The following is a 27,558-nucleotide window of genomic DNA, read 5'->3' as shown; positions in this document are numbered from 1 at the left end:
AGGTGGTGGTCTGAGGAAAGGTGTGTCTGATGGGGGAGGAGACGGGGACTGAGGGAAAGCACTGGGAAAGGCTATGGGATGGGTGGGATGAGCTGGCCGGCCGCAGTGCAGCACGGGGGTTACAGCTGCACCCTGGATCCGGCAGCGTGCCTGTCAAGCATCATCCTCCAGTCTGCTTCCCCTCTCTTGGAGTCATCCAAGACATTTGGCTCACCGAGCTCCTAGCCTGTGCTGGGCCCAGAAGTGACTGAAGCAGACAGAGGCTTGCTTTTGGACACTCACAGTGGAGCAGAGGAGACAGATTTTGGAACAAGCCATTATGGGTACAGTAGAGATGAAGAGGGCACAGTTCTGTCCTGGAGATCAGGAAGGCTTCTTGGAGGAAGGAGGCATTTAGCTGCTTGGCTGAGGCCTAGGTCTTACCGGAAGCTGGGTGGGAGGCGGGAGGGTCACGACGGGGGAGGTGGAGGCGTCACTGGTGGGAGGCAGATCTGAGGGGGTTGCTGGAGCAGGGTCGGGACTGGAGGACAGCAGAAGGACTTCTGACTGACGTCACGGTGGAATTTTCTGCCCAGATCCCGAGGTGGAAGGGCCTGTCAAATAATGGAGTGTGGCTATTATCCCGAGAGTATTAGGGAGCCCCAGAAAGCTTTCGGCAAGAGAGGTGCTCTCGGGCCTGTGCAATGGCTCACTTCATACACTGCTGACCAATCCCAGGTCTCCTCTGAAGGAGGGTCCTGAGTTAAGTGTTAGGATCCCGGTCTGAGAAATTAAGGATTAGAGGCTCAGGAAGGAGTTAGCGATGAGCCAGCTCTCCAGTGGGAGGCTGGCTAGAGCCCTGATCTCCTGTCTCACTGCCACCCTCAATCATGACCTCTGTCATGAGCAGTCTCTCTGGCTTCTCCCCAGCAGTGGGTTCCCACGTGTACCCACCGGGGCCCCTTTGGCTGGGGGCTCTGCCAAGCCGATCTCACTCTGTAGAGAGGCTGTTCCATGAAGTGGGGCCTTCCTCCCTCATCCGCCCTGCCAGGATGGGGTCACAAGTGCTTTTGGGGCCCTGAGCCTCCGGGCTCGGGCAGCAGCCCCTGGACACGCAGACTGCATTGTGCTGTCTTCTCTCTGCAGATGAGCGGAGCCGACCTCGGGGACGATGATGAAGCCTCCCAGAAGAGAAAGAGCAAAAACCTGTACGTGGGGAGATCCATGGTTCTCATTCTTGGGATCAGGGAGGCTCCTTAGCTCCTTGCCCAAGGCCTTGTCTCTCGTCTAGGGGTACAGGTGGGGAAAAGGGCTGCACTCAGCCCCACCCACAGCCCCAGACCCACACCCAGGAGCAAGAGGATCTTGAGACTTTGCTGTGGCCCGGGATGGGGTCACCAGGGTCCCACCATTCACAGAGTGAATTCACTGAGTGTCGATTTGATACCGGGGAGCCACAGTGAGCCAGAGGCAACTAGCCAGTCACACTGGAACCAGCCAGGCTCTGCGCCATGCTGTGACGTGTTGGAGTCCTTGCTCCCTCTGGGCCCTTGTGTGACCCGAGAGAGGGCGGAGGAGCGGAGGGGCGGTTCACCATTCCACTTGGTCCTTGGGAGCTCTTGAATGCTGTCTCTCAAACTGCCAGGAGGGGGCGCTGCTGGCTCAGCCACCATATCCCACATGCCCCAAGGCTCATTAGAAGTGTGTGTGTGTGTGTGTGTGTGTGTGTGTGTGTGTGTGTGTGTGTGTGTGTGTGTGTTGCAGAGGGAAGGTAGGAAGGGCTCTTCTTAGGGCTCTGTGTACCCCCTAGGCTTGGGGCCCTGGGATCTGGGGGAAGGCACAGGGGAGAAGGTGGTGGGGCATATCTCCCGCAGGATAGTGAGCCCCGCTTCCTCCAGGTTCAGAAGCACCCACCATTATGCAGAAATTGGACTTGGGGAAGAGGACAGGAGTCTTCCCTAGATGCCTCCCTTGCTGTCCCTGACCTTGACCTTGGCTGGGGCCCACTGCCCCTTAAGCCCTTCTCCCCCAGTTCCCTGCCCTCTCCAGGATTCTGCTACAACCTTACCCTTCTCTCACTCTGCACCCAGAAACAATTGCACTTGTCCGAGAAAGTGATACACGAGAGCAGTCCTTTGCACTAGCCATCCTCACGTAACTGGCCGGTTAGAGAGGAAGGGTCCACGCGGCCCTGGAGCTGCTGTGGAGGGCGCTCGGGCAAGCCGCACATGGCATGGTGCCACAGCGGCCCTGGCCCAAACACCGGTCTCCTTCCAGAACGGGTTCTACCATGGGCATGCTGGAAACCCACACTCTTAAAAAGCTTAGTGGAGGACTCAGCATCTGGGATAAGAAGAATAGCCAGGTACTTGTAATCCCAGTACTTGGGAGGCTGAGACAGGAGGATCACAGGTTCCTGGCCAGCCTCAGCTACTTATTGAGGCCCTCCGCAACTTAGTGAGACCCTGCTTCAAAAACAAAAAATAAAAAATAGGGCTGAGGGTGTAGCTCAGAGGTAGAATCACCCTGGGTTCAATCCCTAGTAACACACACACACGTGTGTACATACACACACACTCTCATGATGTGTACATTACATATGCCATCTGATTTAATCTTCACCCTTATTTTTATTTTGCATTTTCTTTTTTCTTTACCTTATCCTCATTTTACAAACGAGTAAACAGATGCACAAGTTAGTTAATTGTCCAAGGCCCATGGTGCTAAGTAGACGAGCTGGGATCTGAGAGCTGGCATGTTGGCTCTAGAGCCTCAGCTATATGTATCTGTGCTTCCAAGAGGAAAGGCAGGGCTGGGCGGGAGCCACCGCCTCCACCAGCCACACAGAAACACAGTGGCTCAGGGTAGGAGCCCAGGATGGGGCTCGGGGAGTGGAGGCCTCCAGCTTGGACTTCCAGCAGGTCTTCCCTGGGCTTCTGTGTCGCATCTGGCCTTGGGCGGGGGGCAGAGCAAGGGCCCCAGGCCAGGGAGCAGTGTGCTGCTGCCCCTGCCCCAGCAGGGCCCTCTGAGGGCTCCCAGCTTACCCAGAGGGCTGCTGGCCCCTGGTCTCCTTGGTTTTATCTCATTGGCTTGGAACCTGCTAGAACAGGGTCCCTATTCCTGGACAGTTGCCCCAGACCCCCAGGACAGGTGTGGGCCTCAGCGCCCTTCCCAGCACATTTGTACCAGGTGCTGTCCCAATGCTGCTTTGAATGTGTTTTTTCTTCGGGTCCTGCAACGGCCCCAGCAAGAGGCCCTTGACCTTCACAGAGGGCTCGGGGCTGGACAAAGGGTGCACACTTGCTTACTGCTGGGGCTGGGCTTTGAGCCCCAGGCTAGCGGGCTCTGGGGCCTGGGCTCTTGGCCTCCTCCTGTTCCAGTGCTACACAGAAGTCCCACAGGTCTTGGTGCTATTTTAAGCTTGGATAACTTCAAAAGTAGAAATGCTATAAACTCACTTGAAAGTTCAATGATTTAAATTTCATTTATTCTTATTCAGCTTTGTGATTTTTATTGTCCAGTTTTTTCATCTTAGACTTTGGTTTCAGACAGAAGAAAAGAGACCAAAACTCAAAATGAAAAATTTATTATTGAAAAATCACAAAATGAAATATACGTAATAAATTGAAGAATTAAACTTTCAAATGATGGTTTTTTTTTTTTTTTTTTGCAAGTTTCTAGAATTGGTACATCTGAAATTACTCAAGCTTAAAACTACTGAGACTTTGGGGGCCTCCAGTCTATTCATGGATGGATAGACCCAATGCTACCGACTGAGGCTGATTGGCGCTGTTCTCCTGAAGGTGCCCAGCTCCTGGGAATGAGGGACCAAGGGAAGGAACTGGAGAGGGAGGCATTTAACCCCTTTCTTGCCAGTAGCTTTGCCCAGTGCTGAAATCTGCCTCTTGGAGGAGAGGCCTGGCTAAAAATGGTTCTTGGCTAAAAATAGCAGGTCCTGCCCCCCTGGTGGCAGAACCACCTCCCTCCCTCCTTTCCTGCCTCCTCCCTCCCAGCAATTTGCTGACTTGTCTCCCCCCCCCCATCAGTCTCACTGCTACCATGGTAACCAGGAAGCCAGTCACAAATAACTGGGTCTGGCTTCCTGCCCAGGGGCGGGTCCCAGGGGCTGGCCCTTGCAGACATATGCCCCGTTCAAGAGCTCCCTCTCAGGGTTGGCCAGAAGGGATTTTTTTTTTCCTGCTCCCTCTCCTGGTCCCTCCCATTTCCTGGCTCCTCCTGTCTGAGTCTCAGCCCCTGCTTGTGCCTGGGAGTCCAGTCGTCCACCCAGATTCCATAGAGCAGCTCGGGCTGCCGTGTGCACCACTGTTACCGGCAACCCGAGCTACAGGGCAGGGGGCAGGAGCCCTAGGGGTGCTTCCTGCAGCCTGACCTGGGCCTCAAGGTGGGGGGCCCTCCAGAGATGCTCCGGGGCATGTACCTCACGCGCAACGGGAACCTCCAGAGGCGCCACACGATGAAGGAGTAGGTACCCTTCACCCCAGCTTGTACCCTCCCTACCCTGAATTTCAGGGGTCCAGTGTGCCAGCCCAACCAACTCTCTTCTCCGCTTCTGTCCTCAGAGCCAAGGATGTGAAGAATAAACTGGCCATCTTCAGGCGGCGGAATGAATCCCCAGGGGCCCAGCCGGGCGGCAAGTCAGACAAGATGATGAAGTCATTCAGGTAGGTCCTCCTGGCACCCCGGGACCCTTTGGGCACTCACTGGGCCCTGGGAGCAGGGCTGGGCAGTGGTACTAGGGGAAGGGGATCTGTGGGTGCCATCCAGTTCTGGGGAGTCAGAGGCTCTTACAGAGGGTGCCTGGTGCCCAGCAGCAGCCCTTAGGAGGAACAGCTGGCCTAAAAGAAGTCCAGCAGGGAGGGTGGGGCTGGGAATGGTCCTGGCCCCAGGGAGGGGTGTGCCCTCCTCCTAGGCTCCTGTGGCCCCAGCCTCACAGCCGGCCCTTCCCTCACCTCTCAGGCCCACCTCAGAAGAAGCCCTCAAGTGGAGCGAGTCCTTGGAGAAGCTGCTGCTTCACAAGTGTGAGTGGGTCCGCCCGTGGCTCCAACCCCTCCTGCCTTCCCTCTCTCCCCTCTTCTTCCCCCAGAGAAGCTGTCTCCCCTCTCCCCAGGGTGCAGCCAGGTGTCCTGCCACAAGGGAGAGGCTGGTCCGAGGGAGCAAGGGCCTCGCTTTGACCCTGGAACTGGCTCCTGCCAGGCCCTCCGTGCCCATGGGACCTGGCCTTGCCCGCCAGAGGCCGTGGGGACCTGTGTACTCAGATCCGCATTCCCAGAATTACGATAAACATTTCCATGTACTGAGGGCTTGCACTGGGCCAAACGTGCCCGCTGTCTCCGGGGCAGGATCGCATCTGAGCCCCAGAGGGTCCCTGAGACAGGACCGATGGTCCCTGTTTCACAGATGAGGGTGCTGAGGCCTAGAGGGGGAGGCCCGTCTAGGCTTAAGCGACAGCAGTGGCAGGCGAGGGCGACGGCCCAGGTCTTAGGGATGTGGAAGCCTCCTAACTTCACAGCCCGTCCACTCTCACGGCCCCGTGGGGGAAGCGGGGGATTTTAAGGGCAAGGTGCCGGCTTTGCCTCTCATCAGGCTCTGGGCTTCTCCTTACAGATGGGTTAACAGTGTTCCAGGCCTTCCTTCGTACGGAGTTCAGTGAGGAGAACCTAGAGTTCTGGCTGGCTTGTGAGGATTTCAAGAAGGTGAAGTCACAGTCCAAGATGACGGCCAAAGCCAAGAAGATCTTTGCTGAATTCATCGCCATCCAGGCGTGCAAGGAGGTAGGGTCCAGGTGGCCAGCCCCCAGCCCCCTGTCCCCATGGCCCCGCAGCCCTTCAGTTACAAGGAAGCAGCCAGCAGCTCAGGAGGGAGAGAGACCAGGCTCACTCTTGGAGGCTGTGTGTCCAGAATGGGGCCAGGGGGAGGATGGGATCCTGCTTCATAGTGAAATTGGCCCAGCCAGGTACCAGGAGCATGTTAGGTCTTTTGTGTGTATACCTTCATGTTTAATCTTCACAAAAACCTATAACCTAGGTGTGAGTGTTATTTTCATTTTAAAAACAAGGAGACAATGTCCAGGAGCCTAGTGACAGTAGCTGACATTTATGGAGTGCCTGCTGTGTGCAGAGTGGGGTTAGGGTTAGGGGTTAGGGTTAAGGGTTCACGTTAGGGGTTAGGGTTAAAGCTAGGTTAGGGGTTAGGGTTAAAGCTAGGGCTAGGGTTGGGGGTTAGGGCTAGGGTTAGGGTTAGGGCTTAGGGTTAAAGGTTACGATTAAAGCTAGGGTTAGGGGTTAGGGTTAAAGCTAGGGCTAGGGTTGGGGGTTAGGGCTAGGGTTAGGGCTTAGGGTTAAAGGTTACGATTAAAGCTAGGGTTAGGGGTTAGGGTTAGGGTTGATGTGGGGGTGTTCTTGCTTTTGCTTAATTATTACGATTCCTTGTGGAATGGAATATTATTCCTAGACTACAGATAGGAAAACAGAGGTGTGATGCACACAAGGATTTACTTAAGATCACCCAGGTGTGGCACTCCTTACTGGGTGACCTGACCTTAGGATTTTCAGACCCTAGAAACCCTACACTAAGTGATAATACCAGGACTTGTGTCCTCTGGCTCGAGGGCCTCTGCTGCGGGGGCTCCTTGTGGTGTGGTACAGGGGGCTGCAGCCAGGGCACGGGGATGGCCCAGCTTTCCTAGCATGTCCAGGCTCCGCCCGTCGCAGGCAGCTCTGACCAGGTCCCCTGGGTCTCTGCAGGTGAACCTGGACTCCTACACCCGGGAGCACACCAAAGACAACCTGCAGAGCGTCACGCGGGGCTGCTTCGACCTGGCACAGAAGCGCATCTTCGGGCTCATGGAAAAGGACTCATACCCTCGCTTTCTCCGTTCCGACCTCTACCTGGACCTCATTAATCAGAAAAAGATGAGTCCCCCGCTCTAGGGACCACCAGTGGAGAGCTGAGCGTTCACACCTAGCGGGCTGGGCCCCGGCCCACCTGCCTCCCTCACCCCCCCGCGACGGAGGGGGCAAGCAAGCCCCCAGAGGCTGCGTCTCCGGACAGACAGATGGACATTTGGATTCGACACCTGGACCTAGAGAGGCCAGGCCACTGGAGGAGTAGAAGGACTGACCCCACTGGGTCCCCGCTGCCCCGGTACGAGGGGCCCAAGGGCCCTGGCAGTTCAGGGGCCCCGGCTAAGCCAGATGTGGAGCTGCCGCTCCCCGCTCTGGATTCGGAGATTTCGCGCTGACCAAGTTCCTTAAAGAACTGGCCGATGGGGCAGGAGGCCCAGGCCTAGGCTCTGGGGCTCTCCTGGGGGCTGCTGGGGCTCGCAGCTCAGACCCCCACCTTGAGTTTTATTTATTTAAACAGTAGTTGGATGCTTGGCACGTCGTCCTGTAATAGGAAACCCTTGCCTCATCAGTTTTCCTGATTTACAAGTGCAATATTTTAACCAATGCCTTGTGAATGCCTCCTGCAGAGAAGGTGGATAGCTGTCTCTAGTTTCAGGGCATTTGCTGGTCCTGGACACCAGGGGCCGGCAGCTGGACCTTCCGGACTGATGGGGCCTGGTGGGGCACGGCAGCGTGACCGCCACAGAAATCCGGCACCCCCTGGGTGGGGCGCCCATCGGGGGGCTCCAGGAAAGCATGGCTCCCTCAGACTACACAGTAGCCAAGTTCCGGAGCAAATAAAAGGCCTGTGTTATTTCTCGCTCTCAGTCCATTCTGTGTCTTCCTGGTCTCCAGTCTTCATGGAGCAGCTGGGGGTGGGAGGGTGGCCCTGGAGCTGTCCCTCCAGCTGCTCCTCTCACTGCCACCTGCCGCCCAGCCCAGGGATGGAAGGAGAGCCGCTTTCTGGCTGCCTCCCCTGTGCTGGGTACCACGCCACACTCCTTCCTTCAGTCCCCACATCTTCGGTCCAAGCCTGTTACCCCCATTTTACGTATGAGGAGCAGGAAGCCCGGGCAGGTCAGGTGACTCGTCCAAAGTCACACAGGCAGGAGGGGCAGAGACAGGGGTCAGCCTACGCGCGACTGGCTGCAGAGCCCGCGCTCTGGCGGCCTGTGTCCCTGATGCAGGATGGCACCCTCGCCGGGCCCATCTGGCTGTGTGACCTTCAGCAGTTGCTCCATTTCTCTGCTTGGCTGCATCCTGAGGTTCTAATGGAACTTTTGGGTGGATGGCAGTGGTCAGTAGAGGTGGACAGGGCCAGAGTCTTGGGTAGAGTTGGCAGGCTGCTGGAGGCTTGTGGACAGAAGGAAGAGCTGGGAGGTGGCAGGAGGCGGGACACCAGCATCCCTCAGTGGCCCTAGGCAGTGCTCGCTCCTCTGTGCCTTCATTCCCCTCTTGCCTAACCGGAGATGCAAATTTAGGAAAGCCTGGACCGTGCATTTTCCAGGCCAGGACCTGGACCACTTTGCCCATGAGAACCCAGGCCACACTGGTGCCCGAGTGGCCCCCAGCACCTCCCAGGCGGGTAGTGTGGAGGGTGCAGCCTGCGGCAGGGCCTGACTTGGATGGAGCTGGATGGAGTCTGTGTGGGAGGTGCTGGGCCTCATCTCCTTGGACCATATTCTCTGCTCAGGGTCCAGGGCCCAGGCCACTCACGGGGCCTGGAGATGCGGAGTATGTGGGGTTATGCAGTCACGCTCCTCCCTGCATCCCCTAGTCTGCCCCCATGCACAGAGAGGATCAGAACTGGCGATCTCTGGAGGCCATTGTGAGTTGGAGTGGTCTACGGGTTTGCAGGGCCTGGGTGGGCCAGGGTGTGAGCATGGAGAGGGTCCCTGGTGTTGCGTCCACTGCAGATCTGGGGGCTTCATTTGGGATGAAGGGCGCGCTGTCTGACCCCTACCCCCTCGCCCCTCGCTGCTCCTGACATCTCCTCCCATCTCTGTGTCAGAAGGTTCTCCTGTGAGACCAAGCTTCTCTTGCTCCCAGGTACCCGGAGCAGGTGGTATGAGTCAGGTGTGACGTCTCTGTATCCAGAGGCTGCTGGGAGCAGCTTTGGAATGTGGCGGTCCTGGGTGTGAGTCCCGACTTGCTCTGTCCCCTTGGCAAGCCGCTGCACCCTCTGAGCCTCGTGGTGGGGCGATGCTATTGCTTCCTCAGCAAATCCAGAGAAAGGGCCCACCTGGAGCCGGGCATACAGTAGCGGCTTGGTGCATATCTGCAGTCTTTGCCCCTCTTCTTCTGAGGGCACAGAGAACACCGATTGTCTTTTCTTTTTTTTTTTTTTTTTGCGGTACTGGGGATGGAACCCAGGGACATTCTACCCCTGAGCTACACCCCCAGTTCTATTTATTTATTTATTTATTTATTTATTTATTTATTTATTTATTTTTGGTGGTACTGGGGTTCCTGGAAGCCCTTCTACCTCCGGGCTACACTCCCAGACCTATTTTATATTTTTTAAATTTGGAAACAGGGTCTCTTAAGCCAGCACAGCTGGCTTCGAACCTGTGCGATCCTCCTATCTCCTCCTCCCAAGCGCGAGGATTACAAGCGTGCGCCACCACGCCGGGCTTTTTTTTTTTTTTTTTTTTTATTTTATTGGTGCACTGTCTTCATACATCATAGTAGGATACATACTTTTGTAGACATACATGCACACTTTTCCCAGTCAGCCCCCACCCAATCCCCACCCCATTCTCTCCCTATCCCTTGGCTTAGTAGTTGACATCTAGTATTATGGCAATTTATCTAAAATTAAAAATGATAATCTCACATAACAGTTTCATTTGTCTGATACCAAGCTTTTGATGACTTAAAGATAACATTTCAATATTTCTTTTTGCTTTCTTTCTTACCAGAGAATATTTTTTTTCTATTTTTTAGGAGAAACTATCATATATTTATATATTTATTTTTCAGAAAAAAATCTATCCTAATATGGAATATGGACTCTAGGTACCCAAAACGATCTTGGAAAAGGAACAAAGCTAGAAGATATGTATTTTCTGATTTCAAACCATATAAAGCTACAATAATTGAAACAGTGTAGTACTATTCTAAAGGCAGATATATAAACCATTGGAGTTAAATAAAAGCCTAGAGCTAAATTCTTCCCTATATTGTTGTTATTTTTGACAAGGTTTCCACGAACATTTGGTGGTGGAAATATTAATCTTTTAACTAAATTTTTTTTTTTTAAACAGGTCTCACTGAGTTGCAAAGGGCCTCACTAAGTAGCCGAGGCGGCTGCGAACCCCGATCTTCCTGTCTCAGTCTCCCAAATGCCGGGATTACAAGCGTGCGCCACCATGCCCAGCTTCCCTGCTTGCCTTTAAGAGCCATGCAGGGTATTCTCACGTGGAGCTCTGGGCCTCACTGAAGCTGGAGTGCAGGGAGCAGGGTGATAATTCTGAACAAGGGCACCTCTCCATGTCTTCCAGGCCTGAGTTCAGGAACCTGACAACCAAGGCCCAGGAGGATCGCTGACGCCACCCACTCCTCAGCCCCCCAAATGGTTAGAGGCAGAGGTGGGTCCGAGCCCAGGACTTCTGAGCACAGCCTGGCTTCTATGACATCTTCTGCTTAGAGGAGTTGCGGGTCTAAAAAGACTCATCTTCCTTTCCCTTTGGAATCTGGGGCTTCAGCCTTGAGCCAGGCCCTCCACCTTCCAACCTCAAGTTGTCGTGAAAAGCCAAGTCCGGGAGAACAAAGTCAGGCAGATGGAATCCCCATTTCGGAAGGGCCCACTGCCGCTTACCATGACTCACAGTCTGGCTCCAGAGGCCACAGAGCAGCTGGGCCGGCTCCTCTTCCCTGGCTTTGCAGGGCTCCTGAAACAACGCAGCACATCCTCAGCCCCACTAGGCCTCAGACTCTTCCCCTGTACAGTGTCATTTGGGTTGGTCCCCGTGTGTCTTTCCCACGTGGCCAAGAGACTATAGGTCATTGTGGGACCCTGCGCTGTGGGGGCCTCATGCAGCTTTGGCCCCATTACAGCTGGGAGGAGGGAGGGCGGCGGCGGCTCGGCATGGGGTGGGGAGGCCCAGGCCTTGGAGCCAGGCTCTGCTACTCACTACTAACTATCCATCTTTGAACATATTACATCGTCCCACTTTGCCTTGGTTTCCTCGTCAGATACCAGCCGCAGGGGGTGGGGGGGCATCGCCTGCACCAGCTGCTTGCAAGCCAGTCAGGCCTCTTGCTTGTGGCCTCTGCGGTGGAAGCAGTGTTCTCTCCACCATCTAGCCCTAACTGCTGCCCGGGGCTTGGGTGCCTTCATGGGTTTCCGCTAGCATCCCTTCCATCGTGGGGAGCTCATTATCGTCCCTTGGGAGTCCTCTCCATCTGAAGCCAGGCTCCTGGGGCAGGTCCACCGGAGGCCACCACCTACGGGCTCCCTGGATTCCCTGGCCGTGGTCCTCCCTGCTCCTCTCTGTGACCAGCTTCTCAGATCCCCACCTCCACCTTTGTTGCCCCTCATCACTTTGCCTACTGTCCCCTCCCCAGATCCCTCCTACTGACATCCTGACCCAAAAACCCTCTCTGCTCCCCCAAACCTCAGCCCCACCCCCATGACCTGGCTCCCACCCCACCTCTCCCTCAGAGCTCTGGGCCTCCAGCCTGGGGCTGGGAGAAGCTACTCCTACGCTGTTGTTTTGTTTACAATGGGCAACATCTGTGTAACATCTGGCTTTGCCTGGCTGGGTCTGGCCGAGGGAAGAGGGTCCCCTGGGCCTCCTGCCAGGTAGCAAGAGGAGGTGGGGAGGGATTGAGGAGCAGCCATGGGGCTGACCAGGTCTGCCCCCTACAGGCCCCCCCCCCCCCGGCCAGAGCTGGGGTTCAGGTTGCAGATAGAAAAGAATAGTTCTGAGCCGGGCGTGGTGGCACACGCTTGTAATCTGGTACTTGGGAGGCCAAGACAGGAGGACTGCAGATTCAGGTCAACCTCAGCTACCTAGTGAGGTCCTCCGCAACTCAGTGAGATCCTGTTTCAAAATAAAGAATAAAAATAGGGCTGAGGGTGTAGCTTGGAGGGAGAATGCCTCTGACGTCAATCCTCAGTAACACACACACACAACTACACAAGGCACACACCTGACAGCCCAGTCTGTCCCCACGGAAGGCCTGGGAGGAAGGCTGGGGGACAATCTTCATTCTACAAGGGAGAGAATCCAGGTTCAGAGACAAAGCAAGTCACAGCGGAGCAGGCTCTGGGGTCCCAAGAGCCTTCTGTGACAATCTCCACATCCAGGCCATCCCAGGGACACAGCAGCCGGCTGCAGGAACCGCAGGGACTTGTGTACTGGCCACTGGGACTGGACGGGCGAGTTTTGCTCCGGAAGCCGAGGAACCGAGGGGCTCAGGAGTGTGGAGAGGCTGTCTTCCCCGTTCATTCATGACTTACCGTGGTCTTGTCAGCTATGAAATGGGGAAAAAGTCACCTGGCTCCTGTGGGCCCAGTAAGGTGACATGTGAGCCTCGCATGGGCAGGCACAGAGGGTGCCCCGTGCGGGGCAGCTTGCGGGGACTGAGCCCTGGAGGGTGGTGCCAGCTGCGCGGAGGAAGCCGCTGCGTCTGTCAGGTTCCCACCAATACCAGAGACTCCACCACATGCAGGCCCCAGAGGTGGGGTGCAGGCCCCAGGTCCCACCTGGGCCCAACGCGTAGCTGGCTGGTTCTGGGCTCTGCCCTCAGATCCTCCCCAAGCCCTGTGTGACCTGGACTTTGGGGCAGGCCCTGCCCTGGTCCTTGTCTCCTTCTGGAAACCCAGGAGAATCAAGCTTCTCCTCCTACCGGAGGCCCTCACCAGGGGTAGAGGGGTCTGTGTGGCGTGAGGGCTGGGCTCAGGCCTGCGCAACCCAGCATGGGGCCCTTGTGTGCGTATGGGGGTGTGAGGACTGTGCAGCCACTTCCCTGGGGCTGGGGCCCACGTGGATGCAGCCGTCTATTTACCGCTTGCCCTGGAGCCTGTGGGTTCAAGCCCCTCGGGACACTGCCCTCCAGTCCTCTAGCCAGGCTGGGGCTTCCATCTGCCGGTTATTTACAAACTCCTGTCCTTGGGGCAAAGTGCACACCCCCACCCAGCCCCCCTCATCCTGCACCAGCCAGGCTTGTGGAGTCCCTCCAGGAGCAGCCTAGCCTCAGCCCCCAGAGGGAAGGCATTAGGAGGAGGAGCAGAGGCCAGGCCCGGGTGCTGGACCAGAGGGAGGAACCCAGGCTCCAGGCCTGGCTCTGCTGCCAGCCGTGGCAAGTACCCACCCTCTCTGGGCTCACTCTCCCCATCTGAAAGGGCAGGTGAAGGGCCTCCCAAGTCCTCTTGCTGTAGGAATTGGCTCCCTCTCCTGTGTCCTGCCCTGTCGACTATGGGCTATAATGACTGGGTGGGAACATGGGCTTTGGAGGCTGACCTACGTGGTGTTGAGACAGGCCCCAGAATTTACTTTACTGTGTGACCTTGGACAAGTTGCTTAACCTCTCTGATCCTGCTTTCTTACAGAGGGCAACATGGTTCTTAGCTTATAAGTTGGCTGTGATAACAGGAAAACAACCCATGAGCTCTCTGTGTACAGTCTTGCAGGTCTGCCTGCCAGTACTAGAATGTACCAAGCTCCCTTCCAGGTAGGGCCTTTGCACATGCAGCCCCTGTGCCTGGAGCACCCGGTCCCCTCCTTGAATTAATGACCATGATGTTGAGACCACAAAAATAGTAATCGCTAACACTGATTTTTTTTTTTTTTTTTTTTTTTTTGGTGGTACTGGAGGTAGAACCTAGGGGCATTTTCCTTCGAGCTACACCCCCAACTCATTTATTTATTTATTTATTTATTTAGCATGTCTGGGGATGGACCCCAGGGGCATTCTACCTCTGAGCTACACCCCTGCCCTATTTTGTATTTTTTATTGTGAAACAGGGTCTCACTGAGTTGCAGAGGGCCTCACTACGTAGCTGAGGCTGGCTGCGAACCGCGATCCTCCTGTCTCAGCCTCCCGAATGCTGGGATTCCAAGGGTGCGTCACCACGCCTGGCTTTATTCTTTTATTTTGAAACAGGGTCTCAACTAACTTGCTGAGTCTGTGCATAAACCTGCCATCCTCCCGTCTCAGCCTCCCAAGTACTGGTATTACAAGCAAGCGCCACCACGCTGGGATTATTGAGTTTTAAAAACCACCATGCACTGGGCTCCGGCCTTGGCTGAAGGCTCCTTTCTCCGTGCTCACCATCGTGCACGTTAAGACCCGCTCTGGGAACCCCGGAGCAAGCAGCCAGCTTGTTTGCCAGATCCCGGCTCTCCACTTGGCTGTCTGAACTCAGGCAGGTGACTCCATCTCTGGGCCTGGTTTACTCATCTGTACACGGGGATAGGAGTGGCACCTTATTTTGAGGCAGAGATAATAACTACATAAGTAAGTTGGGCATGGTGGCACACGCTTGTAATCCCAGCACTTGGGAGGCTAAAACAGGAGGATCTGGGTTCGCAGCCAGCCTTCAGCTACTTTGTGAGGCCCTTTGCAACTTAGTGAGATGCTGTTTCAAAATAAAGAATAAAAAAATAGGGCTGGGGGTGTAGCTCAGAGATAGAATGGCCCTGGGTTCCTTCCCCACTACCTCAAAACCACACACACACACACACACACACACACACACACACACACACACACACAGAAGTATAGGAGTCCGTAGCTATCTAAGTGCTTTAATAACTAAATCATTATTTCCCAAGTAAGGAAATTGAGGCACACGGGGAGTGCACCTTGCCCACCATACAGGTGAGAGGAGATGGGCGGGTGGGCTCCACAGCCCGTGCTCCTGAGCAGCAGCTGGATTCCTCGTCCAGAGCTTGGCTTAGATGTTGCTTCCCCAGGAAGCCTTCCCTGACCACCTGACGAAGTGGCCCTGCTGTGCGTCCACACGGCGCCTCACGCCCTTCCTCCCCGGTTGACAGAGGTGCGTGTCCCATGGTTCACTGTCTCTTCCTCCCAACCATAAAGGCTTGGGGACAGGGACCGCATCTGTCTTGCTCCTTGCTGCATCCCAGCTTTGTCTGTCTCAGAGTCTGACACATAGTAGGTGCTTAATGAATACTTATTTACTGGATGGGAGCCATGGAGGGCTTAGCATGTGCAATACACAGGACAAGCTCAGGAAAAGAAGCCCGGATAAGATGCTTCTGTATGGGCAAGGATTGAATTCTGCTGGGAGTGACGGAAAAGACAACATCGAAGTTCAGACTTCTCACTCAAAAGGGAAGCTCAGGTCTCGGCGGCCCGGGCTGGGCGGGCGTTTCCATGCCAGCCAGGAACCTGCATTTCGTCCATTTCGTTGCTTTGCCGGCCTCAAAATGTACTTTCCTCCTCGTGTTCAAGATGACTCCTTGGGCTCCAGCCATCACAGAGGAGCGAAGGGTCTAAGATGGGGTAAAAGGTGAGTGTCATTTCTTAGAGAAGGTGCCCCAAACCATCACATGACATTTTCCTTTACAGCTCAGTGACCGGAACTTAGTCACATGGCCACACCGAGTTACAAGGGAGGCCGAGAAACATGGTTCTGATTTAGATAGTCATGTGACCAGATAAAAATCAAAGGCCCTATTACCCTGGGGTAACAAGGGAGTAGAACAGATGTTGGGGAACAGCCAGCTCTCGCTCACCTTTGACCAACACGAATCGTCTTCAGGCTATGGAGAAGAGGTGGGGCAAGTGGGCATATATCAGTCAGCTATTGCTACGACAGTGCTGCATGACAAAAGGCCCCAAGCTCAGTGCTTAGAACAGGGATCCCTGATCCGCCTGCTCTGCCGGGCAGCTGGAGTCAGCTGACCCGGGAGGAGCTGGTGGGTGTGACTTGTTCCCATGGGCTGGGCTCAGATCTGCCCCTGTGACCTTTCCCCCTGCTACAAGGGTCACAACTTCTTAGGGAAACTTCTCACTGCAATAAAAGTGTGTGTATGTATTATTTTTTCCAATTTAGAAATTTGGAAATAATTATATATTCATAGGAATTACAAGGATAGTAGAGAGGTCCCATGTGCCTTTCACTTAAGGGTATAGCCCAAGGAGCACACCTCCCATAATTAACGGTTCAGTGTCTAAAACGGAAACCGACAGTGGTACGATATGTGCGCATAGTTTTAGATCATGTAATCACACGTGTAGATGAGTGTAGCCACTACCACAGTGCAGACGCAGAGCGATTCCGTCCCCCAGAGCTCTCCTTCGAAACCTTTTATAGCCACCCCATCCCTCGCCATCATCCCTAACCCATGGCAACCCCTAATTTTACTCTATCTAATTTTGTCATTTTAAGAATATAGTATAAATGGAATCACGCAGCACGTGACCTTTTGAGGTCATCTCCTTTCATTGCAGAATAATGTCCTTGAGCTGCCCCCGAGCCATCGTATCAAGAGTCAGATCCTTTCCGTTTCTGAGTAGTGTGGATGCACCCCAGTTTGTTTATCTTGCGATCTTCTGAGGGACATGTTGGTTATTTACAGTTTGGGGCTATTGCATATCCAGCTGCTATAAACAGCTGTGGAGAGTTTTGTAACTTCTCATTTCTTTGGGAAATGAAATGCCCAGGAAAGCAATTGCTGGGTCATATGGTAAGTGCAGGTTTTGATTTTAAGAAACTGCCTAACTATTTCCCAGAGGGGCCGTACCACCAGAGACCCATCTCTCTGCATCTCTGCCGGCCTTTACCGTGGTCCTTGTGCGTTGTTTTAGCTGTCGAAGCAGATGTGTGATGAGAGCTCACTGAAGTCTTAGTTCACATTTCCCTAGCGGGTAGTGCCGCTGACCATCTTTTCACGTACTTATGTGCCATCTGTATATTCTCATGGGTGAAATGTCTCTTGCCCATTTTCTGATTATACAGTCTGCTTTCTTAATGTTGAGTCTTGAGGCTACTTTATATATTCTATGGATGAATCTTTGGTCATGAATTGTGAATAATCTCTCTGAGTCTGTTGCTTGTCTTTTTAGTCTCTTAAAATTGTCTTTTGAAGCGGGGCGTGGAGGCACACACTTGTAATCTTAGCGTCCGGAGGATCGCGGTTCGCGGACAGCCTCAGCTACTTAGCGAGGCCCTTCACAACTCAGTGAGACCCTGTTTCAGAAAATAAAAAGGCTAAAAAATAGGGCTGGGGGTGTAGCTCAGAGGTACAATGCCCCTGGGTTCCATCCCCAGTACCACACACACAAAAAGTGTCTTTTGCAAAACAAAAACATTTATTTTGACAAAGCCCAATTTATTCTTTCCTTTACATAAATTGTTCTTTTGGTATTATGTCCAAAAACTTTTTACTAAGCCCTAGGTCCTGAAGATTTTCTTGTATGTTTTCTTCTGAAAGTTTTCCAGTTTTGCACTTAAACCTATGACCCATTTTGAGCTAATTCTTGCACAATAGATGAAGTTTAGGTAGAGCTTCATTTGTTTTTCATTTTTTTGCATAAGGACATTCAATTGTTCCAAATCATTTGCTGAAAAGATTATCCTTCCATTGAACTGCTTCAACAAGACAGCTTTTTGAGATATCCACATATCATCCTATTCACCTAACGTGTACAGTTCAACAGTTTTTTTTAGCACAGTCACAGATCTGTACAACCACTGTTCCTATCAATTTTAGAACCTCAATTTTCATCGTGTGTGTGTGTGTGTGTGTGTGTGTGTGTGTGTGTGTGTGTTTCTGGGGATTGAACCCAGAGACAGTCTACCTCTGAGCTATATCTACAGCCCTTTTTCACCCTTTGTTTTGAAACAGGATCTTGCAAGGTTGCTGAAAGTTTCACTATGTGGCCGAGGCTGTCCCCAAACCTGCGGGCCCCTGTCTCAGCTTCCCAAGTACTGGGATTCATCACCTCTTAAAAAATCTTCAAGCCCATGAGCAGCCCCTCCCGTCCCCGGAGCCCGCCCTCCCAGCCCTAGGCAGCCACAAATCTATTCCTGTCTCCAGATTCGCCTGTTGCGGACATTTCACATAAAGGGAGCCACACACCATGTGGTGTTTTGCAACTGCCTTCTTTCACGGGTTGTTTTTAGGGCTCGTCCTGTTGAAGCCTGTATCAGGAGTTTCTTTTTATTGGCTAGTAACGTTTCATTGTCTGTAATTACATTTGATAGACCACATAACGTGCCACATTTCATCTGCCCTTTCATGGATGGACATTTGGATTGTTTCTGCATTTTTGCAATTTCGAACAAGGCTGCCATGAAAATTCATATGCAATTTTCCCGTGTGGACATGTTTTCAGCTCTCTTGGGTATATACTTAGCTGCGGAATTACCGAGTCATGAGCAAGCTCTATGTTTAACCTCCTGAGGCTTTGCCAAACCGCACGGTTCCACATCCCCCCAGCAGTGTGTTCAAGGGTTCCAGTCTCCCTGTGGTTTCACCAACACTTGTTATAATGTCTTTTTTTATTTATTAGATCCTTCCTAGTGGGTGTGTACTTTTTAATTAGATTCTTCCTAGTGGGTCTATTTCTAGGTCCTCTATTCTGTTCCAATGATCCAGTGCCGCCCAGTCTCGATTACCGTGGTATATCCCAAGTCTTGAAATCAGGTCGGGTGACTCTTCCCGTGTCATTCTCCCCACACCCCCAAATTATGTATGCTATTCTTTCTCCTTTCCTATAAAATTTAGGATAGTCTTAACTAACCTATGAGAACTCTTCCTGAGATCTTGATGGCAATTGCACTGAATCTGTATTTCAGTTGGTGACAAAATGTGTACTAGGTTGCGTATCCCAACCTCTGATGGCTCAGAATGGCTCTCCATTCATTTAGCTCCTCTTTGAGTTCCTGTGTGTGTGTGTGTGTGTGTGTGTGTGTCTCAAAGCTACGCTCCCAGACCTGTTTCTTTTGAAATAGGTTCTCACTAAGTTGCAGAGGGCCTCGCTAAGGGCTGAGGCTGGCCGCGAACCTTGGATCTTCCTGTCTCAGCCTCCCAAGTACTGGGATCACAGGCGTGCACCAACATGCCTGGCTTATCTGATTACTTTCATTAGCATTTTGTACTTTTCAGCAAGTCTTGTACATGTTTTGTTAGATTTGCTTCTATTTCAGTTTCTAAATGATTTCAAATGTTTTTTTTTTTTTTTTTTTTTTTTTTTTTTGGTGGTACCGGGGTTCCTGGAAACCCTTCTACCTCAGGGTTAGACTCCCAGACCTATTTTTTTTTTTTTAATTTGGAAACAGGGTCTCCTAAGCCAGCAAGGCTGGCTTCGAACCAGCACAATCCTCCTGTCTCTGCCTCCCAGGCGGGGGATTATAAGCGTGCGCCACCACGCCTCGATGGCTCAAATGGTATTTTTAATTTCACTTCCTATGTGTTTTGCTGGTATGTAGAAAAGCAATGGGTTTTTGCAGGTTGATCTTTTTTCTTGTGACTTTGCTGAATTATTTCTATTTCTAGAAGAGTTTTGTGTGTGTGTGTGTGTGTGTGTGTGTGTGTGTAGATGCCTCTACATGTATCTGTAAATGAGGATAGTTTTTTAGATCTTTTCTGATATATATTTTATTTTAATAATTATTGTGAATAAGTAATTTATTACCTTTGTTTGCCTTATTAGACTTCAGTATTTTGCAAACAAATATATTTGTTATAGGTGCGTGTGTATGTGGTGCTTGAAAATGAACCAAGAGGCATTGTACCTCTGAGCTACACCCCTAGCCCCATTTAAATTTTTATTTTTTAACTTGTAAACAGGGTTCTGCTAAGTTGCTGACAGCCTCATTAAGTATCTGAGGCTGGCTTTGAATCTGCGATCCTCAGGTCTCAGCCTCCCAAGTACTGGAATGTACAAATGTGCAGCAATATACCTAGATTTGTTATAAAGGGTTTTTTTTGTAGCTATACTTTATATAGTAAGTTAATTTATATATAGGAAGTTTGTTTATGTAGGAAGTTGCCCTAATTTTCTGTGAGTTTTTATTATGAAAAGTGTTTAACTTTGTTAAATACATTTTTATATCAATTAATAGAACAGTAAGATTTTTCTTATGTAGCCTGTTAATAGGATAGATTATATTGACTGATTTTCACATATCAAGGCAGGCTTGCATCGTGGAATCAACTTCTTTTGGTGACAGTTCTACACACACACACACACACACACACACACACACACACACACTTTGGTGTTTGCAACCCACAGCTGGACCCATATTCCATGGTGACCAACCAAGTCCCCAGGGCTCTGAGGACACTCTCTCTCTTAGCCTTCAGCTCCTCCCCCGGGGCTGGGGAAGCCCTGGAGGCCAAGGCAGCAGTGGGCCCTTGCCTAGACCAGCTGAGGCCATTCAGGGCTGGTCTCAATGGAGCAGAGCTTCTCCTTGATGACGACCCTCGCCACCCCCCCTCCCCCAACAAATGGCCTCCAGAGCTGCTCAGGCTGCCTCCAGCCTCGCCCTCACGCGGGGCGTCTGCTGGTCCTGCCACCTGGACGGTCTTCCCCTGTTCTCCCTCCTTAGGGACTCCAGCCTGTCTGTCTAGGACCTTCCTCCCCATCCACTGCAGTCTGAGCCAGCCCCCACCTCCTAACTCCCCAGCGACTCCAAAAATCTGCCCCAAGGCCTGTCCCTCGGGGCTCACAGCCGGCCTTGAATGTTCCACAAATATTTTGCGGGTGTGATTTTGGGCTCTGGGTCAGGGTGATCTGGGAACTGGCCAAGCTGGACTTCGCCCAGAGTGGTGGCCAGGAAGTGCAGGGGCACCGCTTGACCCCCGCCGGGAGATAAGCAGGCACCCAAACACTCCAGGGGGCTATTTTTAGTTGCTGGTTCTGGGCAGGCAGGTTTGGGCCTGGAGGGAGAACAATGAGCCGCCGGGGGCTGCTTGGGGAGGCCAAGGATAGAGACTGGCCCTGCTCAGGTTGGGGTGGACAGGCTGCGGGCAGGAAGAGCTTCTGTGCCCGGCTCTTTGTCCTGCTTCCTGCGGGGCCCAGCTGAGCACCAGAGGAGCAGCATCTCTCCAGGCCCGGGCCACCCTGGGGTCGGACACAGCGCCAGCCCTTCCGGCCTTCTCCTGTTTATCGGCCTTGTTGTGCAGATGTGGAAACTGAGGCCCCAGAGCAGGCAGGCCAACAACCTGCTCGCCCACCGTGAGCAAGAGGGGTCAGGATTCACACCCAGCCCCCTGCTCCCCATCCCCCTGTCAAGCCCCCAGTCCCAGGCTGCCCCTCCCAAGCCTCCCTGGAAAAGGGCTTCCACTGATGCTCATAGACAAGTCCCCGGCCTTCCTCGAGGCTCCCTTTACTCACCTGTAAAATCGGGGTGGGGGGACTTTCTCTTGGGTGTAAGTACTGAGGGTCAGAGCCACAGGCAGGGGGGCGGGGGTGGGACGCCCACTGCTGCATCTCCCCATTTCCAGACTTTGATGGTTTAAAGAGCCCATGAACTCAAGTTTGGTTCATTCAGGAAAGGGTTCAGCCAGGAAATGCTCTCTGAGCTACCAAGGGGGATTTGGGAGGGGGGTGCTATGGGCCCCAGAAGACGGGCGGATCATATCTGCATGAGTCTTCAGGGAATTCACAGTCTGGAAGGGGAGACGGGCCCACAGACAGGCCATGACAGCACAGAGAGAGAGACAGACACGCGAAAACATCTGTCGTGGTCAGCGTGGGCTGCTGTGGCCAAGTCTCACAGCTGGGGTGGATCAGACAACGAAGACTGGCTTTCTCACAGTTCTGAAGCCGGAAGTCAAGGTTTTGGGGGTTGGCTGGCTCTTCTGAAGACTGTATTCCTTTCTTTCTTTCTTTCTTTCTTTCTTTCTTTCTTTCTTTCTTTCTTTCTTTCTTTTTCTCGTCCTCCTCCTCCTCCTCCTCCTCCTCCTCCTCCTCTTCTTCTTCTTCTTCTTCTTCTCCTTCTTCTGCTTCTTCTTCTGCTTCTTCCTCTCTCTCTCTCTCTCTCTCTCTCTCTCTCTCTCTCTCTCTCTCTCTCTCGATTGAACCCAGGGATTTTCTACCTCCAAGCTACACCCCTAGCCCTTTATGTTTTGAAACAGGGTCTTGCTGGGTTGCTGAGTTTCTTCCTAAATTTGGTGGAGGCTGTTCTCCAACCTGTGATCCTCCTGTCTTAGCCTTGTAAGTGCTGAGATTAGGCACGCGCCACCGTGCCTGGCCATCCTGAAGTCTTTCTCTGTGGCTTGCTAGTGGCTATCTTCTTCCTGCATCTCCCCAGCGTCTTCGCTCCATACCTGTTGGCCTCCATGTTTCTTCTTCTTAGAAGGACACCCATGAGCCTAGACCAGGATGACAGTCCTTCCCACTCTGATGAGCTCATTTAATCTTGATCCACTTCAAATACGGCCATATCCTCGCTTCCTGTGGATCAGGGTTTCAACTTGTGAATCTGCGAGGGGGGAAGAGAGGAGGGCATTTTTCAATAACAGCCATTTGAGATAACTAATAACAGGTCAGGCTCAGTGGTGGACACCCCTACTCTGAGTACTTGGAAGGAGGAGACAGGAGGAACGCAGGTTCAAGGTCAGCCTCAGCAACTTAGTGAGACCCCGTCTCAAGAAATAAATAGGTCTGGAATTGTAGGTTAGTGGTAAAGTGCCCCTGGGTTCAATCCCAGGACCCTTCTCCCCCAAAACGGAATTAACTGCAGCAACGTTTGTACATTGGCTGAGAGTAAGCCCTGGGACCTCCAGGGGTCAGCTTTGGCCATGTGTGTATGTGTGTGTGTGTGTGTGTGCGCACATGTGTGTTAGTTACTGGAGATTGAACCCAGGGGCATTCTACCTCTGGTCTACACCTCCAGTCCTAATTTTTTTAAGTTTTATTTCTAAAAAGGGTCTCACTAGGTTGATGAGAGTCTCATTTCTTGCTGAGGCTGTCCTCGAACTTGTGATCCTCCTGTTTCAGGCTCCCAAGTACTGGGATTACAAGCATGTGCCACCATGCCTGTCCAGCTTTGTCACTTTAACATGAGAAGTGGGGGCATCCAAGAGGGGAGAGAGAAGACTTTCCAGAACACTTCCAGAGGTCAGGTCCTTGTACCCCAGAGGTCAGGTCATTGTACCCCAGCTGCAGTTGTCAAATTTCTAACAGTTGTTCAATCTGACCCAGTGTGTCCAACACTGGGGACTGAGCCCCACCATCCCCTGTCCGTCAGGAAACTTGGTCATTCAACTCAGCTTTCCCTATTAGGCCTTGGGGATCCTGTGGGAGTTGGGGTGTTTCTAGAGCAAAGCCCAGCAGGCCGGAGGGCAGACGACAGCTGTGGGTGCTGCGGGCAAGGAGGACCTCCAGGTGGAAGCCCGAGTCCATCAGCACAGGGGTGGGAGAACATGCCGGGCCAGCGGTGGGGCCTGGAGCTATCTCATCCCTTGAGGGCAGCAACAAGAGGGGACACAGCAGCTTGGTCTGGGAAGAAGGCACCCACTCTGTCCTGGAGGGAAGGGCTCAAGGAAGGCTTCCCAGGGGAGGTGGAGACCAAGGTGGGTCCTGAGGCGGGAGTCACGGTTGGCCAGAGGAGGGCCATGGCACTCCAAGCCAGGGACTCTGAGAGGCTGAAGCTCTGTAGGCTCCAGGTGGCATCTTGCTGAGCGGTCCCCTGGGTGCTCACCAAGGTGAGCTCCTCCATGGGAGGTGAAGGCAGGTGGCTGTCGGGGACATGGCTGGGACTGGCCTGTGAGGTATGGGGTGAAGAGAGCTGGAGGGTGCGGGGGTGCTGGCCACACGGCAGGGGCCTGGGGTGGCCAGCTGTGCAAAGAAGACACTCTGCTGGTCTCGGGCCCAGCGGTTTTGAGCAGGGCAGGGCCATGTGAGATGGCTCTGGGGAGGAGTCCCCAGGGTGGACAGGGAGTGGGGAGAGGGCCATGGAGCTTGGTGTGAGGCAGAGGGAGGGCAGAAGGCCACTCCAGGACAAGCAATTGGCGTGGGTTCCACGTGCGACCATGTCCCCTGTTCCTGGAAAGACTCGACATGGCTTTCTAAGAGCTGTTGTTCCTTTTTGCTGTTTCTTCTGGGGCCAGGAGGAGAGGCACCTTTGTACCAGTGAAGCCCAGCCTGTAACTTGTGGCCACCAGGGCAGCTGGGGACGGGAGCAGGACACACAGAGCCTCCCCTGTGCCAGGCCTGTGGCTACACGTGGTCCTCCCACCATCCTGAGAGGGAGGAGCTGATCCTCCATGTTACAAAGGGGTAAACTGAGGCTCAGGGAGGAAGGAGGATGTGCCCAGGGCCAGGGCTCCTAAGAAGCTCCCTGGATTCCAGCTTGCAAGAAGTGGGGTGAACTTATAGCAGTCCTTCCTGCTTGAGGAGAAAAGGGGGCATGTGAATAAGAAGCTTTCCTGAGCTTCTCAGAAGGGTGGAGCTGGGCAGGGGAGGCCCGTATCCCTCCTCTGCTCAGCTCCATCCTCCTCTGGGCTTTGTCCTGGGCAAGGCCTGCATCTCTGTAGACAGGAAAGTGGAGGCAGTTACACACTCGCAAGCAGCCCTGACTTCCATGCCTGTACCCCAAAGTCAAGGAACTGCCCTCCCAGATCTGGACTCTCTTCTCGGCTTCTGGTGGCTGCCAGGAGGCTGCCTTCTCCTCTGTCTCCCCTCTGAGCCTGTTTCCTCTTCCAGAAGGACAGGACAAAGAGTCCGTGCCTCCTTGATGGGCGAGGGAAGAGGGAAGTAGGCTGCGCTTACAGGGAGCCCGGGCCCCTCTCTGGGATGTAGTGGCTGCTGCTGGAGTTTTTGGACTCTCCTCAGAGCCTTCGTGCCTCCTTGCTGGCCCTGAGTCCAGGCCCCAGGGGGAGGAGCTGGGCTCGGGGCTCTGAGTCCCGTTCTGTGGGGACCACACTTTTCTGTGCCTCCGTCTCGCTGCCTGTGGCTGTTTGGGCTGCGGGATATATGGACAGTTCATAAACAGTCAGCCTGATTCTTGTTTCCAAGTACAATGGGACTTTCGGACTGGGTGTCACAGGAGGAAGGCCGCTGTGATGTGACGCGGGGCTGGCGGGGCCACTTTGCTACACGGCCAGTGCCCGCCCTGCGTCCCTCAGCAAAGGGCCCTGGAGACACCTCCAAGGAGGGTCACTTGGGAGGGTCACTAGGGGGAGCGGGGACCCTCTCCCCAATCCCAGATGTGCTCTGGACGGTACCAAGAATGACCCCTGTCTACAGCACTCGCTCAGCACACATCAAAACTCCAACACATATCAAACACGCGCAGACACACAGCACATGCCAGATACACACAGCACACATGCTCCCCACCCTACACTGAACACACACATGCGTCAGACACATGCACCTCCCAGATCATACCACAGATACACACAGGGTGCACACATGCAGCCAAACATATAACATCACACACCAAACATCACACATCTAGAGCATGTTCACACGCGCACGCACACACGCGCACACACACACAACACACACACACACACACACACACACACACACACACTGCAGGAGAACACTGCTACATTTTTAGCTTTTTTTTTCTTTTCTTTTTGGTACTGGGGATGGAACCCAGAGGCAGTCTACCTCTGAGCCACACGCACACCCTACTCTTTTTTATATTTTTTGTTTGGAAACAAAGTCTTGCTAGTTGCTGAGAGTGTCACTCATTGCTGAAACTGTCCTCAAACCTACGTCTCAGCCTCCCAAGTATCGGGACTACAGGCGTAGGCTAATAGGCTGTGCGCCATTTTGCATCTTTTGGTTGAAAAAATGCATCTCAACAAAGATCTGAGTTACGTGATGCTTGAAATGATTTGGTATTTGATTCATCCCCACAGTATCTTTAAACAACTGGCAACCAGTCACTGAGAGATACCTGTAGCATACCCTTTATTCACATCCCAGATGTGCCTGGGTCCGATGGATCCAGGCGCACAGTAGGAGGTAGGAACTCTAAACAACCGGGCCGGGGTGCGTGTGGAGACCTGGTTCAAGCTGTACTTCAGTTGCCCTTCATTGGCAGGACTTGGGGCTTGAACCATCCTGGCCCCTTTTGCTGGACCCAGTACATGGCTGCGCGTCTCCGCGTCCCGCGTGCGCACGGCCGCGTGCCTGTGAGCTCACCGCCTGCAGCAGGAGCATCCGCAGGAGGCTTCCCCGCCAGCTCCGCCCAGCAGGGAGAGCAGATGGAAAATTGGAGCAAGCCTCATCTTGGGTCAGGGAAGAAAATATTCTTTTTTTCCCCTTCTCTCTAAAAATATGCTCAGGGCTTTTTTGAGCCTTGATGCAATAAAAACCAGCTGTGGCTCCCAACGCCCCCGCAGCCTTCGCCCAGGGAGAAGGAAAACAAAAACAGCCACTGGAGGCAGACCAAGCCGCGGCCAGGCGCCGGCCCAGCCTGCAGGCACCTCTGGCCCAGAATGGCTCCCAGAGGGCTCCAAACAGTCCCTGTTTGTTTGTCCTGGTGTGGGCACAGGGCACAGAGGCCACTCTGCCCGTCCTCTCTTACATCTGGGCACAGAGGATGACACAGTGAACCAGGTGCCCGGGCGCCTCTTCTTCTTACATACAGTCTGCGAGCATCCTCTGGGAGCAAGGGCAGGAGAGGCTGAGTGGAGCCTGTAGGTGACATTTGGTTGGCCTTCAAGGAAGGAGACAGGGCAGAGTGTTCTAGAAGGAAAAATCAAAATCCTCAGAGGCTTGGATGTGGGGACAGTGAGCACCTGGGGAGACCAGATGGAGGGAGGGGTGTGGAGACATGCGAGCTGAGCTGGCACGGGTGACTGGGTCCCTGGCCTCTGGGTGGGATGTTTCTTGGGTGATGGGAGCCTTGAAAGGCACTGGAGCAGGGTAATGGATTGGCTGAGCTGGATTCCTTGCAGGATATTCGGAGTGGGAGATGGTGGCCTCAATGGAGCCCGAGGCTAGGTTAGGGAGTTCCTTAAAGCGGGATCCACAGTATCCGATGGGGTTTTGGTACCGTGGCCTCCAGAGGAGATGTGGACAGGTGCTGGGGTTCGGAGCTACAGCTGGCTTTTGGTTGTGTCTTGGCTGTGGATGCCTGTGTCCTCCCTGGAACTCTGCCTCCCCATATGCAAAGAGCCACTATGGGGCCTCGCCCTTGTCCCGGAGAGTCAGTGCTGAGGCCCCTGGGGCATCCAGGCTGCCCCTCTGCTGGACAGATGGAGACGCAGCACTCACCGGCCTGACAGCAGACAGGTGTGAGCCGGCACCCAGGCTCCAGGCCCTGGAGGAGGATTTCCTGGTGTGGCTTGTTCGCTCCCTGTCAGTAGGGAGCAGCCCCCCTCCCCGCCCCATATCTCTTTAGGGAGTTGGAAGAGGCCCCTGGAAGAGCTCAGCCACCTGGGCTCCTGTCCTTTGGCACAGCGCTGTGGAGTGGGCTTACCACCTATTCCTTCGCAGAAGACAGGACTGAGACTGCAGCGGAGCTGGATCCCCCAGGCTGGCACAGAGCTGAGCTGGGACGGACCCCATGCCTCTGCCTTTGGCCGCTCTGGCCCAGGCCCTCCTTCCTGCCACACCCTGCTCCCTCCAACCAAACCTGGGTGTCTAGTTCACTGTGGGGTCTCAGGGCCCCTGAGTAGGCACTCAGGTAAGCTCATGGAATGGCTGGATGGTGTGGCACTAGCGCGTCCACCCCTCGTCCACAGCCCCTTGCTGGCTAGGTATCCCAGTCTCCTCG

At 53.6% G+C, this 27,558-nt stretch overlaps 1 protein-coding gene across 6 annotated transcripts in view; it reads left to right on the top strand.

The window, feature by feature from the left end:
- Positions 1–6,929, top strand: part of RGS3 (regulator of G protein signaling 3) — a gene marked incomplete at both ends in the record, with an annotated part of 136,983 nt that extends 130,054 nt beyond the window's left edge. For 5 of the 6 annotated variants that reach the window (XM_080709628.1, XM_080709629.1, XM_080709632.1 and 2 more), the window contains 5 exons: positions 1,126–1,187; positions 4,560–4,661; positions 4,957–5,018; positions 5,605–5,771; positions 6,744–6,929. In XM_080709628.1, the coding sequence (XP_080565754.1) occupies positions 1,126–1,187; positions 4,560–4,661; positions 4,957–5,018; positions 5,605–5,771; positions 6,744–6,929 (579 nt within the window). Of the gene's footprint in view, positions 1–1,125; positions 1,188–4,399; positions 4,462–4,559; positions 4,662–4,956; positions 5,019–5,604; positions 5,772–6,743 lie in introns of those variants that run through there. The other variant, XM_080709636.1, reaches the window with a different exon arrangement.
- Positions 6,930–27,558: the final 20,629 nt, after the last annotated feature.

The sequence above is a fragment of the Muscardinus avellanarius genome (assembly GCF_963383645.1).
Source record: "Muscardinus avellanarius genome assembly, chromosome: 13".
NCBI lineage: Eukaryota > Metazoa > Chordata > Mammalia > Rodentia > Gliridae > Muscardinus > Muscardinus avellanarius.
This window is presented reverse-complemented; position numbering and strand designations above follow the sequence as displayed.